General features: G+C 35.6%; 3 protein-coding genes across 5 annotated transcripts in view; all 3 read right to left on the bottom strand.

Annotated features, from left to right (window-relative positions):
• The window catches only part of LOC306910761 (uncharacterized protein), a 31,866-nt gene extending 27,029 nt beyond the window's left edge, over positions 1 to 4,837 (bottom strand). The window contains exon 1 of one of the 2 annotated variants that reach the window (XM_079485573.1): positions 4,569 to 4,837. The gene's annotated coding sequence lies outside the window, so the exon portion shown is untranslated. The remainder of the gene's footprint in view (positions 1 to 4,568) is intronic. The other variant, XM_079485575.1, reaches the window with a different exon arrangement.
• A 261-nt stretch (positions 4,838 to 5,098) lies between these two features.
• LOC306910739 (uncharacterized protein) lies at positions 5,099 to 11,537 on the bottom strand. 2 transcript variants are annotated; one of them, XM_079485528.1, is made up of 16 exons: positions 10,322 to 11,537; positions 10,001 to 10,145; positions 9,803 to 9,907; positions 9,177 to 9,248; positions 8,994 to 9,047; positions 8,794 to 8,877; positions 8,474 to 8,554; positions 8,215 to 8,310; positions 7,692 to 7,784; positions 7,460 to 7,534; positions 7,239 to 7,343; positions 6,955 to 7,107; positions 6,538 to 6,630; positions 6,258 to 6,344; positions 5,642 to 5,728; positions 5,099 to 5,516 (listed from the first exon to the last, which is right to left on the bottom strand). In XM_079485528.1, exons 1-16 carry the CDS (start codon positions 10,368 to 10,370, stop codon positions 5,432 to 5,434), a joined length of 1,464 nt encoding a protein of 487 aa, XP_079341654.1. In that variant the 5' UTR covers positions 10,371 to 11,537; the 3' UTR covers positions 5,099 to 5,431. The 2 variants fall into 2 exon arrangements, with proteins under 2 accessions (XP_079341654.1, XP_079341655.1); XM_079485529.1 differs by having other exon boundaries at positions 8,994 to 9,044; positions 10,322 to 10,647.
• Positions 11,204 to 16,657, bottom strand: LOC306910738 (uncharacterized protein). The gene is made up of 18 exons (XM_079485527.1): positions 16,391 to 16,657; positions 16,218 to 16,277; positions 15,879 to 16,020; positions 15,715 to 15,795; positions 15,481 to 15,564; positions 15,344 to 15,400; positions 15,142 to 15,225; positions 14,935 to 15,027; positions 13,547 to 13,642; positions 13,370 to 13,462; positions 13,204 to 13,290; positions 12,960 to 13,064; positions 12,735 to 12,884; positions 12,541 to 12,633; positions 12,346 to 12,432; positions 11,947 to 12,033; positions 11,668 to 11,763; positions 11,204 to 11,537 (listed from the first exon to the last, which is right to left on the bottom strand). The coding sequence occupies exons 2-18, from the start codon at positions 16,261 to 16,263 to the stop codon at positions 11,468 to 11,470; spliced, it is 1,551 nt and encodes a 516-aa protein (XP_079341653.1). The 5' UTR covers positions 16,264 to 16,277; positions 16,391 to 16,657; the 3' UTR covers positions 11,204 to 11,467.
• Between the last annotated feature and the right edge of the window lie 35 nt (positions 16,658 to 16,692).

The following is a 16,692-nucleotide window of genomic DNA, read 5'->3' as shown; positions in this document are numbered from 1 at the left end:
GACCTGCACACCCACTTACACACATACACACACATATATGTACGCCGACACACAAAAGCGCACATGCAACCACATCTAACGGAAATGTACACAACAAACTGGTACCGTATTTGCACAACGGCACCAGAATTAAACACGTTACTTTGAGACATTAACAAATAATTGTCCGTTCTTGATGTACATCTCTTTAAATTCAAACTTTCGTTGATACCTAAATACTGCATATGGCGAAAACCAGCCTTGCAAAATATTAAACATTCCAGAGGGAATTATGGGTATGAAAAGACAACATTACGGAGGCAAGAAAAAAATGAATAACTAAAAACTGAAAAGAATTTAAAAGCAAGGAGAGAGAGATACAGAGAGGTAAAAATCTAATATTAGCGTACAGAGCATGTACTTCATAAAACAAAAACAAAAAAAAAGAGTAAAAAGTGAATGAGAAACTGCGTATGTGTGCTGTATGAGCTGAGCGAGAGGAAAAGTTTAAAGAAAGTGAACATAATAATGTGAAAAACAACAGTTACGCAGGAAAAGAATGAAACAGTTAAAGCAAAAAATACCAGTCAAACGTTCTCCTCCGTTTCCCGCATTTTCGACGACCTCATCTGTCGTTCTTCTCTCATTCCTCCAGGTCTCCTGTCCGCTATCCCAGCAGCAGTCACTTCTCAGCGTTTCCTCCCAAACCACGTTTTCCTCTTCATTTTAAAAAACTCGTCCCATCAGCCCATTTCCTACTGTTCAGCGTTCCGGACTGCTTTCTGCTCTCCTCGCGCCTGTGTCACTGAGATTTTGGAATAAGGGCTGGAAAATCAGTCACCAAACGTTAAGAGAGAGGATTGTAACCAGACGCTAGGACAAGTAGGAAAGTGAGCCGCTTTTAGGGGCCTGGGTTTTTAAGTGAGGCACGAGAAAGGGGGAACCGTAGAAGGGCTGCGCGTGTTTCTCCGTCCAGCAGGGAGGCACACGGACGAAGCTGCCAGAGGAGAGCCGGCGATCTGCAGGCTCGGCAGAGAGCCGGAGAGAGAAAGAGAGGTAGGCGGTGAAGGCGCATGTGTACGCCTGCGACCGCATGAGGAGATGGGAGGGGAAAGAGAACGACAGATAGAGAAAGGCTAGGGGGGTCACAGGAGGAGGAGTGAGCCGTAGAGGAACGTTCAGGGGAGGGGGCCGGAATATATTGTCTTGCCTCTGCTCTCGTCTCTTAGCGTTCGATTTTCTTTGCTTGTGATGTTCAATCCCACCTTCTGAACTCCGGGGCGAATATTTCTACCTTGGTAAAAAAAGATAAAGGAACTTGTTTCCGTTGTCGGTCTGTGTCTTGCCGTCTCTGGGTCATTTTCTCCACATGCACATGCACTTGAACTTCAAATCCTGTCTGAAAGCCCCTCCCCCCACGACCTCAGTGACACACTCTCCTTCACTCTTTCTTACAGAGGCTTGAAAATGTGCTCGCGAGCTATAAGTGAGAGTTGGGGGGGTGGCGAGGGGGACATAAAGGGAGACAGACGTGGGGGAAGGGGAGGTTTACACGTGCATGTGTGTGTGTGTGTTTGTGTCAGCCAGGGAGGAGAGAGAGAGAGAGCGAGAGAGCGAGAGAGCGAGAGAGAGAGCGAGAGAGAGAGAGAGAGAGAGAGAGAGAGAGAACATATTACCCATCAGAATGGAGTAGACGGAAAGCCTTCAATTACCTAAATCTCTCAAAGGTCACACAGGTTACCAACAACATGAACTTTACTGCATAGGGAATACTACAGAATGGATATCTAAGAGCATCATCATCACACAAAAGCACAATTTAAAGGACTACTCTACCCAAAAATGAAAATTCTGGCATGAATTTCTCACACTCGAGTAGTTTTAAACCTGTATACATTTCTTTGTTCTGTTGAACACAAAGAAAGAATTTAGAATCAGATGAAAGAACAAGAATTTTATGAAACAGATTCTGGTGACCCAGAACGGTTCGTTTACCTAAATTCTTCAAAATATCTTCTTTTGTGTTTAACGAAAGAAAGGGGGAAGAAATTCTACTATGGTAGGCAATGTTTCTACCCAGAAATCTCAGCTGCTAACATTTATTTGTATACAGAAATGTATACAGGTTTGAGCAATTTTAACTGTTCCTTTATCAATCTATCTCCAGTTATTCATACTAGAAGTATTTCAACGGTTATCTGTATTTTAAAGGTTCCTTTTTTCAGAAAATCTGCCAAAAATAAGACATTTATGGCATGGCAAGGCACCTTTTTTAAGAGTGCACCTTCACTAAGAAAGGGGAAAAAATTTAACATTACGTAAATAAGACCTAATGAGGTCTCAGATTTTATGAAGTCCACACTGAGCCCTAATTGTAGTCTAGTAGCCTAATATTAAAAAGACCTCAAGTAACCCTGCCACTAAAAATTTACTGGGATAACAACCTTTTCTCCGCCACTATTGTGCCCCTGAACAAGACACTTAACCTTGGGGCGTCCCAGAGGGATCATCCCTACAATTATTGCCCTCTAATTCATCGTAAATGAAAAGCGCATACTAAATGGCATGTAACAGGTAATGTTAAGATAACATATTGCTGGGTTCAGTTTGTAATCCTGTGAATTACTTCATGCTAGATACCACATATCTAAAATTGTGGTATAAGATAGATAGTCAAATCTGGAAATTAGACTGCACTGTGATTCGATCTGAGACACCTGCAGAGATCTATTTACAGCTAATAGAAGTGCCAGCCATGACAAGTTAAAAAAACAAGACTCCTCATTAAATCAGAACAGGACACAACTTCTTAGACACAAAAACTGTCCTACCACACTTGATTCAAGAACCTGAAATACAATGAAAAGTAAAGACCAACATTATCATTTTGATTATCGGTGTGAATGAAGATTAGTATTCAGGTATTAGGTATGAGCACCATCTAAGTAAGAAATCAATCAGAAGACATTTATCTTTTATTCAAATAGACTTACAGTATACTTATAAAAAGTTTAATAAAAATTCTGTCATCATTTATTCATCATAATGTCATTCAAAACCTGTATATGACTTTTTCTTCTGTTGAACACAAAAGAAGATATTTTAAGAAATGTCCCAGTGGTTTTGTGTCCACACAATGAAAGCCAAGGTTGTGTAAATACAGATTAAGATTGACATGATGGTGGATAAATGACATTTTTCGGTGAACTAACCCTTTTCCCCAACCCTGAACTGAAAAATCACATCAATCTAGTGCCAGTTCATTATAATATCACTGCACACGTCTATTCTCCTATCTGATGTAATGTATGCTGTTCCTTTAAAAGATATCCAGCCTCACAGAACTACAGGCAACGTCAAGCAAAAAACAATCGCGTATAAGACTAGGACAAAGACATGGACTCTTGCCAGCTCTTTGCAGTTAAGGTCGGGCACCATCAGTAAAATTTGACTATCATGGCGGCACAGAAAGGGGATCTGGTCATGTGGATGCAGGTGGAGGAAGTAGGTTACAGCGCTCTCTGCTGTTTGATGGTGGCCTGTACAATAAATTCAAGGCATAAATTGAAACTGACTTGACAGTAGAGGAAGTAGAGGAAAATAGATAAAACACAAATGTGATGTGTTGAAAAACGAATAATGTGGCTTCAACCAATTAGAATTAGGAATCATCTTTAAAGACTTTGTTAACTTAATAAATTCATAAATACACAAGTAACACAGTAGATTATAGCAATGGTGTATCATGTTATATTATAGTGCCAGTTACAACAGCACTTTAGTATATTAAGTATATTGATTACATTAGTTAAATAATCTGATTACAAAAATTAATTAGCTAAAATAAGTGAACGAGGAAACAGCAAGACACAAATCTTTAGTTAACTATAAAATTAATATTGTTGATTTTACTTAAACTACTTCAAGACGGTTTCATCTTAACTGCTGGTATGCGTTTGTTTATAACAGTTAATTTTGTAATTAATCTACATGGACATGTCATTATATATTAACTGCAATAAACCAATACTATTCATCGGTTATAGATTAGATTCTTTCCAAAGTTAAGTTTGGGCCACAAAAGGTTGTGGGTAGATTGAATATACAGCTCCAGCCGGCAGTGATGCAAAACCATAAAATTACACTAAATTACATTAGCTAAGGCCTACACCTACCCTAAACCTAACCTTATAATAAATAAATAACTTAAATTATGCGGCATTGAAGTGCGCATGCCCAGTGGAGGCTGCTGTATTCCTTCTAGCCAAAACGCACATAGTATGTTTATATTATTGCCTAAATCTCGAAAATGTTAAAAGTATACTGTTAAAAAGTACATGCCATAAAAAATACTAAATATTATACAAGACAGACGATCTAATACAATCCTTGATTCTGATTGGTCAGTGGACCTGTATTTCGAAGTTACCGTCACGTGACACTAACTTTAACGTTGTAAAAACCCGACTGTTGCAGCTTATTTTGCGACAACTGACGTTTGACTGTTATTAATCCATTACAAAGACTATTTATGTTCATTCTTTAACAACACAAGTCAAAAACTAATCGTGAACCGAAGATAATCAAACCTTGAGGTGTTTCTGGCCGTGTGTCGCACCTGGCGGTTGGCGCTCTCGCTCTTCCTTCGCAGGGATTTCAAACATTTCCAGTGAGTTTGTTTTCGACTAAATTCTTGGTCGCTTTGCACAAAACAACAGTTGTGCAGCTCATCTCTGTGTAATGCTACCAACATTTTTTTCAAGGGTTGCAAAAAGACTTTATTTTAAAGATGAATTACCGACGACTCACACAGAACAAACGCGCAGCTCATTAGTGAGGTAAAGAGCGTCACCTCATTGCACATGCAAAGAGGGCGGGATCTTAAAGGCACAGCTCCAAATATGGTCATGTCCTTCATTTACATTCAGTCGTTCAGCCGACGCTTTTATCCGAAGCGATTTACAGAGAGTTAAGCGAGCAATATGCGATGTGTCAAACACGATCAATAATACAATATGTGATAATACAAAGATACTAGTTTCAACAAAAAGTTACTAATTATTATGTTTCATTAAATTCATTTTATTTGTCATATTATGCGTTTAAAAGATCAAAAACAGACAGGAAACAAATGAATTTATTCACAACATTTTTTAATCACATAATCTGGTTAGCAACATAAACAATACCACAGCCTGAACTGTGTTATCCATTATTAACAGCAGTGATAAATCTGTCGAATGTTGTCTAGGTAATCCAATGCATAACAATCTCAAAATCTCAGTTTGCAGAAATGATTTAGGAGAGGATGTGCCAGGCAAATAACTAATGCAAATGAGGATGTTAACGATATTCCACTAGCTACATCCATTTGGAAAGCCAGAATAACTACTGATATATCCCACATGGAAATGTAATAAAATCCCCGTGCTGTTTGTTCTTGCTTAGAGAATTAATCCGACAGCAAGAACAGCAGAGTATTGATCAGGGCATTATTTGTGCCGGCAAAAGTCTGCAGCATTACTTTTCCAAGAGATCTGTAAAATATATGTATATGTACATCTATGCAATTTTATACTAGATGCAAAATAACTAGTCAATTTAGAAAAATACTGATTTTGTCATTCTTATGAATAATAATGAACAAATAAGAAATGCTTACTCAATGGAGGCACTGATCCTTGTATCCAGACCATCGATCATTTTTACATATTTCTCCAAAACCATGCGTCCTACATTTTTCAGAGTCCTTCATAAAGGAAGGTAAAAAGTTTGTTAGTGTACATGTTACGGATAAAAAGGGTAGTACAGTTTTCATTCTTTTTATTTATTTGTGTTCATGCAGTGTCTGTTGCATCTAGGCCTAAAATATTTGTTTTAAAGGTAATATATTTATGTGCATTTACATTTAGTCATTTAGCAGACGCTTTTATCCAATGCGACTTACAAAGAGTTCAGGTTGCAATAAGTGATGTGATGTGATGTGTCATACAGGAGCAATAAAACAATAGTAGTGTCGTGTTTTATAAATGTAAAGTAAAGTTTCCAACCAAATAATCTCTTTTTACTCTCAAGCTGCTTTGCAAAAATGCTAAATTGGAAAAAGCGCTATAGAAATGCATTTAAACCGATGCTTAAGCGAATGGGAGTGAGGCTGGAGTCACTAACATTCTGCATCTTTTTGTATTCCACAACTAGAAAAGAAACCGACTGTAAACAAAGAGTCATACAGGTTGAAATAAAATCAATTTGTGTGAATAGTGGCAAATTTTTCTTACTTCTGTGCTTCATCGATGTTATCTTGAGTTATTTCTCCGCTGTCAGTTAACACACTCAAGAAAACGGTCTTCAATTCATCCCAGTGCCTGTGAAATGTGAAGCCAAGAGGTTCTGTTTTTATCTTCAGATATCTTTAGATTACACACTTCATTACACCAGATTTACCTTAAATCAGAGCCTTATATATTGATTTGACCATACCAAAAAAAGACAGCAGGCCTATTGTTTGTGTATATAAAATGAAATGGATAATAGAACATTGTTTGTCATAGGTCTTACCTTACTGATTGCTGGACTTCATCTTCCTTAATATTGCTGTTGATGCCAGAAAGCACTTGATCCCAGATGTCAAAGAGTTTTTCTTTTATAGTGCTGTTGCGAACACAGAGAGAGAAAGTGGTTAAAATGTTTTCACAAATCTTACTTGTCCAACAATCACTGGCTGCTAAATTTTGCATATCAGAGGAACCAGGCACATTCAGATAGAGACATTAAGCATATACACTTCAGGGCTTTATCGGTTTACAAATGCTTTAATTTGATTTTCAAAAACAGTCCATAGTTCATAAATCATTTCTCTGGAGGAAATCAGAAGAAAAGATTTTGGCTAATTTGCATCACATTGCCCCACATACTTTACAATCTGTCCCTCTCCGGGTCAATCTAATAGACTACTGTTACTTCAATCACACACACCTCGACTTGTGCGCAAAATCTTCTCCTCCTAGCTCAGTAAGTACACCATTAGCAGTCTTTAGAAAACTATTGACCTCTGAAATTCCAATACCACTATCACACAGTTTTTGGTAAACTGGGAGACGGTAAACTGAGGCCATTTTAAGAAAGGCCCTGGAATAAAAGAACAGATTACATGTACAATACACATCAATAATCACATTATAAAACAGTGCTTTTAATAATAATGTTTAAAAAAGAGACCCCCAGAGGTTATTTCATGATCATGAGTTGAAAGTGCTAACCGGTTTGATTGATTGAATCTCTCACTGCCGAAAATTCCATCCCCCCATCTGTAATATTCCTGGCCAAAATTATTAAAAAGATTGCCAAAATGCTCATCCGCCAAACTAGAAAGAGAAGGTTAAATCGCATTTATCTTAAAGACAGCGGTCACGCAATATTATTAATATGTCATGTTATGTAAAGCTGTATCTATTATTATAATTGATCTGTATTTATTTACTTCAAGGCCTGATGTTCTATCTCTGAGTGACAATTTTTAGATATGTTTCTCAACATCTTTAGCCCCTTCCATCGCCTGTAAGACAAAAAGGGCTTTATAGTCAATACTCATCTTGCTTTACAGTATTTATTATATTGTATATACAAACGTACATGAGAGAGACCATCACCGCATTTCTTTTGCAACTATTGACGCATTAAGTGAAATTTGAGGGACTAAATCTATGTTTTACCTTATGGAGTCCATATACTTGTCATGAAATGGACTGCTTTCAGTGTATTCCAAAAATGTATCCCAGTAAAACACGAGGACCGCAGAGGCAGTTCTATAAACCACCCAAACAATAAATTACAGAAAATACTTTAAAAAAGGTTAGTGATAGTTCACCCAAAAATGAAAATTCTGTCATCATATACTCTCATGCCATTCCAAACCTGTATGACTTTCTTTTGCAGAGCTCAAAATAAGATTGAAGAACATTGGTAACCAAACATTGGCCTCCACTGACTTATTTTGTAAGCATAAAAAACCACTGAGACAAAAATATATTTTTTGTGTTCCAGAACAGTCTCGTATGAAGGCTTTGAATGATATGAGGTTCCTTGAGGTTAAATGAATGCATTTTTATTTTTGGTGAACTGTCCCTTTAACCATTGTGCATAGCCACAAGCATAATTGGTTGATCAATTACTTTATTTACTCATGAAAGAAAAACAAACAAATGTTTGTTAATTGTTTTGCTTTTCATAAATTACCTCAGTGATACGGCAAAATCATTCTTCTCCGTCTGCCTCTCTAATGCAGAGATTTCCATTGCTTTCTCTCTGACCTGATTTATAGCCACTTGTGCCCTACAAAGAAAACACTGAGAGCTATAATATATAAAAATGCAGAGTTTGGCATCCGAGTGCATTTTTACCAAACATTATATTTAAATCAATAAAACCTTTTCAGGAATCACAGTAACTAACAATGAAACGCTTAAAGTTAACAGTAAAAGTGTACATCTCTTACTCTTTATAAAGCTGGTCGATGTCTATTTTCATTACTTCTGAAGCAACTTTGAGGCTCTGCACCATGTGGGGTTTCACCAAACTTTCAAAACAAAGAATTGGTATTTCCAATCAATATTTTGAGATCAAGTTATCAAATATTGTATAAAACATCTCCATTGTATTCAGATTTAAATCTTTTAAATCTAAAAACACAGCTGCTTATTTAGTAACATGATGTATCACCACAGTATGTTAAACTCAGTAAAAACTGAGATCATTAAATAAAATGTGTTTTCACACAAAGAAAGGGAAAAAAAGTGTTTTATAAAAAAATCCTACATCTGGGACAAAAGGTAACTCAGGAACCCGACAGGATCGCTGTAGACTGGTGGGGCATCTGGAAAATACTCAGACCCCACATATCTGTGATAAACAAACAGATAAAAAATGATGGATGGTTTAATGGAATTATAAAGGTTTAAGATCAAAGAAGATCATGTTGGAAACATTTAATAAAAAGAGAAAGAATACCTGCTTACCTCCAGAGCTCCACTAGCGTCTCGTTTTTGAGGATCCCCTTCAACCCCAAACTACTGTCAGAGATTCAAAAGCAAATCCCATTTGTCTAAACATGTACATTATGTGCATCCTTGCATTATTGTATGCGGTCAGAATATAAACCTATGATAATGAAAAAAATATTGTATAAAAAGCCACCTTACCTTACATGGAAGTCCTGTTTCATTATTTCAAAAACACCTTTTTCAAACATCATGCCTAGATGATGAAACATGCTATAAAGCGTATCAAAACAACAAGATCAGGAGGACTTAAATGCTTTTCTCATTATGAATTATCAGGACTATCAGATTAGTTAACAGTTCATTTGAAGACCTTCATATAAGGGAAATTATGGTCTACTGTTTTTAACATTTACATTTCACAGACGCCTTTATCCAAAGCGACTTACAAAGAGTTCGAGGAGCAATAAGCGATATGTCATACAAAGAGCAATAGTACCATAGGTGCTAATACAAAGTTACTAACATACATTAAAGTTGTCATTATTTACTCCCCTTCTTGTCATTTTAAAACTGTATGATTTTATTCTTCTGCAGAACACAGAAAAAGAGATATTTTGAAGAAAGTTGGTAACCGAACAGCACTGGACCCCATTCACCTCTATTTTATGACGCAAAATTAGTGCACATGAATGGGGTTCCATAAACAACATTGTTCAAAATATCTTCTTTTGTGTTCTGCGTATGAAAGAAATTCATATGATATGACAAAAGAGTAAATGATGACACTATTACTTATGTGTCAAAGTGAACAAAGTTGAACCCACCTTGTTGCTATAAGAAAATCATCATGGTTTCCTTCAGCTCGCTCCTTAGCAATGACTCTCTCCATTAGCTCTTTCAGAGACTTCCACATGTCTTGCATTTCATTACTGTCCCCATATGAGAAAACATCAGTCATGCTAAAAGGTATTGAACGTACTACATCACACTCATTCTACATCTACACACATATCTGGTCTTACCCTTTTCTGTTGAAGTTCTTCTCTGTCAGAACATTCTGCGCTTTCATTTTAACATTGTCCAAGAACTTCAAAAACGCTTCACTTCCCAAAACAAAGAGTTTATCTATTTCTTGATCTTCATCTTTTGGGTCAGTGCTCTTTACATCTTTAATATAATCAAAACAGAATCAAATAATAAAAAATTGTGGTAATAAAAAGTGACTTTGTTAAGTACTAGACCCAATTGCAATACACATTCAGTATATACTGTAAAATGTCACTCAAAATCAAACATAAAAGGAAATGCATGTTACAATTAATTTAGGAATACATGAAACTTACCATTGAAGACAAGCACAACTATGAGTAAGATGAACAGTGACCTCCTCATACTGCGGTTTTCTCTCAGAACCAAAGTGAGATTAAAAGAAAAAGATCATGTTAGGTCCAATATGACTTGGACTGGTGTCTGTTGTTAAAGATGAGTCAACCCCTTTTGAACTTTATCTCCAGCTATACAATCTTGAAACAGTGTACATACCCCTACAAAACAAATCTCGTCGTCTGCAACGGCTATTGCACAAGAAAAGCGTTTCAAAGTACAGTAAACTGTTCTCTGTTGAGGGTTTAAGGCCATTGAGCGAGTTTAGCAAAGCAGATGAGTCTATGTTTTGATGCTCAGGCATATTGGCATATTGAGTTCTTTATCAGCAGGTTTTTTCAGTATTTTTAATTTGAGCTTTCATCTGTGCATATCCGAAAGGATTTTCAATGTGCATGTCACCAGTTGATATGATATAAATAAATAATAGGATGCATTGCAGTTATTCTAACATTTAGAATGCGGTGTACGCATAAATGCAGATTAAAATATGACTGTTAAAAATATTGTTTACAAATGTTTTGAAAGTGTTAAGAAACAACATATTTCCAATTCTTTGAGTTTTTTAAGTTATCATCTCATAATTTTGTCCTTACATTAACTCTTGTCCTTATAAAACAACAAAATTGACAAACCTATTTTTTCCTGAAAATTGTTAAAAAAAACGTATTTTCACTTAAAGCTACTGTATTAGAGAATCCAAAATATGATGTATTTTATATTTATTTAATACAATTATTGATATTTTGTTCGCACCACATGATAAGTAGTTATTATACGTCATTGTACATGGACAATGTGTATGAAATATATGAAATTATATGTCTAAATTTAAATTAATACTTTGTGTTTAAAACTTTTATTAAGGCATTCAACTAAACAAAGCAATATTCATTGTTACATACCAGGATTCAAGATTATATAAAAAAAGATGCTTTATTATTTCATACTCTCACAATTTGAGACTTTTTCCCTTTTATGAGAACTTCCGTAAAAGCATTGATCAAAATGTTGCTTATTGTTTTGCTCTCATTACACAACATGTTTCCAAATGTTTGTTAAATGTTGTACTTTTAATGTATTTCTGGTACTGTCAGAAAGAACAATTACTCCAACAACTCGTTCCAGTTTTCGAGAAAAATAAACATTATGTGGTGCATCAGTTTTTTGATGATTCTGCAAAAGTAAAACACAACATATTTAGTTCTATCGGTTACTAACTGTACTCTTTTTATTCACTCGAGGATTTAAAATATTATCATGTGTTCTGATAATGCAAATTAAAAAAAAGAAAAGTAAATCTTACAAAATCGACCATTCAATCCTTTTATCGAGCCCTTCAGCCATGTCAGCAAATTTCATCACTTTCTCTATTGTCCCACGAATGCCATTGATAAAGTTCCTTAACAATCATATTTATAAACAAATGAGTAAATATGATTTAAAGTCTTTATATGCATCAAAAATCGTTGTATATGTGTATCAATGAATAACATAATGTCTAAAATGTAGTTATATATAGGACATTATTGATTGTTTATTATATATATATATATATATATATATATATATATATTGCTCTTACATTTTAGCTTCTTCAAGTTGCTCTTCTGTAAATTCTCCACTTTTTATTAACTCATTAATGATGATGGTCCTCGCATGGTTCCATTCCCTACAAATGTGTCCACCATGTGGGTTCATTAGACAGAAACTTGTTGAAAACACCATCTGATATTTTCATTAACCATTTTATTAGAAAATAATTAACATGCACATGCACGCGCGCGCACACACACGCACACACACAGGCACACACACACACAGGCACACACACTGAGACACACACACACAGACACACACACAGACACACACACAGGCGCGCACACACACACACACACACACACACACACACACACACACACACAGAGACACACAAACAGACACACACTCAATATCACACTTAAGCACAGTAGCCTTGTTTTACCTTTCTGTTCGCTGAAATTCAGAGCTGTCAATATACATGTGACTTTGGAAACGGTCCCAAACCTCTAATCCAATGTTCTTGATCACTCTGTAGTAGACACAAATATATAGAACATGCAACCAGACATTCTTCAGATATAAAACAAGTGATTTGCTTATTCACTGAAAGAAATGACGTAATACTTAATATACTTACTTAAAAGGGAGTAATGTTCCATCATCTATTCCTTTTTCTTTTTCCTTTTGAGCTATGTAAGTAATCATTGTAACTAGATACGCTAACATCTGTCTGCAAAACAGTTCAAACATTTTCTACTATATAAAAGTCACATATACCTTTAATATACATTTTGCATGATTCAATTGAAATGTCTTGTACAGGTTTTATACCTTGAAATATAAACATAATTTCTATCTAGAATTTGAATTGCAAGATCCACTCTGTTGAGCAAACTGTTGAGCTCTGAAATCCCAAAACCACTTTCAGTCAGTTTTTCATAAACAGGGAGACCGTGAACAGTAGCGATCTTAAGAATTGACCTGTTAAATATGCGAATATTAAATATAAACATGCCAGTTAATTGCAATACAATATTAAGCAAAGATTAGATTTACCAATTGGATTGATTGAAGCGGTCGGAACCAAAAACCTCATTTCCCACTGTATAGTATTTCAGGGCCATGGCTTCGGAAAATGTATCAAAAGTTTGGTCAAACCAACTAGAAAAGAATTAAATCCAGTTAGCAGGTATATTGGACAACGTCTACACACAATGTATAGGTGCTGTATATAATATAGACTAATACTTGCACTTAAATAAGAAACTAAATATAACTGCAGAAATCTCTGCAGCCTTACTTCAAAAAATCATCCATTGTTTCAGGGTTTATAAGTACGTTATACTTTTCACGTGCGTTTCTCAGCTTCGTAAGCTCCCTCCATCGTCTAAAACACACAAAGTTTTGATTCTCATACTCGATCTACATTAGCTCTGTATATAAAGTATTAAAATGAAAAGTCTTACTTAATAGAGTCATAGTATTTTTCATGGAAGGACCAGCTTTCAGTGTGTTCCAAAAGTTGATCCCAATAATAAACTGTCAGTCCAGAAGCAGTTCTAAGCGATGAACACAAAGAAAAGTAGACCTCTTTGGAAATGTGTTCAACGAATTCAGGAATTAAAGTTGATAAATGCGTTTACCTTAGTGATGCAAGAAAATCGTTCGTCTCTTTTTGCCTTTCCAAGGCTGAAATTTCAGCAGCTTTCTCGCGAACGTTATTCGTAAACATCTGCGCGCTTTAATGGATACAAAGATTCGATTTTAAAAATGTATTGGAAGCCTTAGGGGAGAGCGGGGCATGTTGTCACACTTTTCACACTGTTTAACATTTACTGAGCACCATACATCACAATTGTATAAATGTCATACCAAATGAAAGAAGAACGTCTTGGGCACATAATTTGTATTCATTACATTTTCATATCTTATCTCATTACTGAGTTGTAGACTGTTGAATAGAGAATGTGCACTTGTGACAATTTGCCCCATCGGCAGGTAAGTTGTCACATAGATTATCTGAAAAAAAGAACAACTACTTAATTGTGAATATTGATTTTAATTTTTAAATTCAATCCAGAACTGGAAATATAAACAATCCAGAACTGGAAATATAAACAACCAGGCCAAGAGAATTTGGAAAAACAATTATTTCAATTCAAACAATACACATTTGAATAAAACACATAAAATGGCAAGACCACTTTACTTTGAACTTTATCCATGACAACTGAATGGAATGCAGCAGATAACTCTCTTAACTTAACATCTTTAACATCTGAACAAATCCTGTATCTGACTAATCAGACTCATCTTCAGAGTCACAATTCTGGCACACATAAATTGCCTGGCCTGAGGTGCAAGCATCATGGGCCCATTTGTTGCATTTCACACATTTTACCCTTCCTTTCTTCCAAAACTGTATTGCAATTACAAATAAATAACAATATCAAAATGTTTTATGTGTTTATTTGTACTGGGGCAAGTTGTCACATGTGACGACCTGCCCCAAAGTCATTGAGACAACTTGCCCCAAACTGACATGTGTGCTAATGTTGGCTAAATCTCAAGGTTAGCTCAAAATAGCACGGCAGCAAAAGTATCAAAAGACTTGTTATTGTCTCCTTTATTTTGTGCAAAATAATATTTTTAAACAATTTTATTTAATAAAGCTCTATTGCATAAAATTTAAAGTGCCAATTTTTTACTTTTTAAGCAGAAAAAAAAGAAAATTGTGCTAACCTCAGATTAGAACGATCTTGACCACATGTGAACAGGAAATTTACTATAGAAGAAGAAGTCACACAAAGTGGCTATTTGATTTTTGAGATAGTGCCTCTAGTGTTGGAGTTATGAACAGTGTGACAACTTACCCATGTGACAACTTACCCCGCTCTCCCCTACAGTATACATGCACATATTAGCACAGAAATGCTGACGGTTTAGAAGAGTTTTAGGTGTAAATCAATGACATAAAATAGGCCTACCCTACACCAAAACCAGACTGCAATGCATGACGTGAAATTCTTACTCCTCATGAAGTTGGTCAAGATCTATTTTTCCAACTTCCAAAGTAATATTCACCCCGCCTTTAAGCGCATTCAACAACCCGGATCTCACCACCCTGTTAACATATAGAAAGTTGACTGTTGGTGTAGGTAAGACCAGTTAACAATATTAGCTGACTGTGTTTTTGTAGAACAGCATAGAATGCGGAAAATGTGTTTTGAGGACATACAGTTTGGCTAGAAGGTAACTTAAGAAACCCATAGGTTTATCGTGGACGGGCGGGGCTCCCTGCAGGTATTCCGACTCCACTTCTCTGCAATAAATAACAAAAACAAAATGACGGATTTCTATGGCCATTCTAAAGTTTTAACAACGTCTTGCCAATGCAATTTTGAAACGCATGTTCTCTTTCAGTGCAAACACAGGCTTACCTCCAGATCGCAGCCCTGGTCTCAGTTTTTAAGGTGTCACGATAAATGTTCATAAATCTGTTGAAAGGAAATTCCATTTGTCACTTATGAGGCTTTTAAGCATTTAATGGAGACAGTAGACAATGTGCACATCTTACGGATGGAAGAAATTGTCAGCGATCTCCTTCACCATTGTTCCACTTCTTAGAACAGCAGAGAATGCGAGCGTTTTCTGTTTTATGCTGTGAAACATGCAAACAAACAAATCAACAATCTAAAACATCATCCCCAGTTGAGCAAAATTATATCATTTTTTACAATTTATAATTAACCTGCATTTAAACCTTGAAAATGGTCTGACCAAAGATGTCTACATACAAAATGAGACATACCGTTGAGAATCATCTTTAGCTACATCAAAGATTTGTTTATTAATCTGTTTTACTTCTTTCAAGCGTTCTTGGATCACAATCCTGCAAAACATAGTAAGTGTTGAATGCAGAATAAGAGGCAACTATTGAGCGCTTTAAATAATGTAATGTGTTATTGTTTATACCTTGATTTTTTAAACTGTTCATCTTCGACTATTTTCTCGGTGGCGCTTTTGACTTTATCCAAGAAGTCTATAAAGACCGCAATCCCAGAGTTGATTATTCGTTCTTTTAACTCTCTTTCTGATGAGCCAGAACTCTGAATCCCTTCCAAAAGAGAACAATAAACAACTAAAGACAAAGAAAATAACTGTCTCAAATAAATAAGTGAAATAAACAGGTGGTCATGATGATCACTGCTACAACACACATGCTGTTTCTGCACTTAAATAACCAAAGAAAACTGATTATAGTCTACAAAAGGTTAAACCACAAGTATGGTAATAATGTAAACGTCACTGTACCACAACAGAGAAATGCAGTTAAGCTTATGATGGCCAAAAGCTTCATGATAGTTTTTTCTACTAAAGGAGAGAATTAAACAGATTTCATATATTATACAGACCAGTAATAATTTATTAAATAATCATAAATAACATTAATCATAAACAAAATAGTTTGTTCCACCAACACTTACCTTTTTGCTAATACTCAATCTGGGACTCTGGGAGATACAGTCTCGCTCACAGTCCGACTCTTCTTACATTGTAAAATACACATTTAACTGATAGCACTATTTGAGATCAATACAAGTCCACAGTAAAGTCTATTTGGTAGTGTGTAAATCAGAGTAAATATTAAAATGTTTAGTCTGTACGTTCCTACTGATAATTCAATTTTATAATCAACTTCCTCAGCCGATGTGTATACAGTACATGTCTTTAAGTTGTTTTTAAATAATAGTATGTTCACATAGAATTGCTCAACTGTTGCTTGACT

The sequence above is a fragment of the Barbatula barbatula genome, assembly GCF_947034865.1.
Source record: "Barbatula barbatula genome assembly, chromosome: 21".
NCBI lineage: Eukaryota > Metazoa > Chordata > Actinopteri > Cypriniformes > Nemacheilidae > Barbatula > Barbatula barbatula.
The sequence above is the reverse complement of the archived record's forward strand: the minus strand, read 5'-3'. Positions and strand labels throughout refer to the sequence as shown.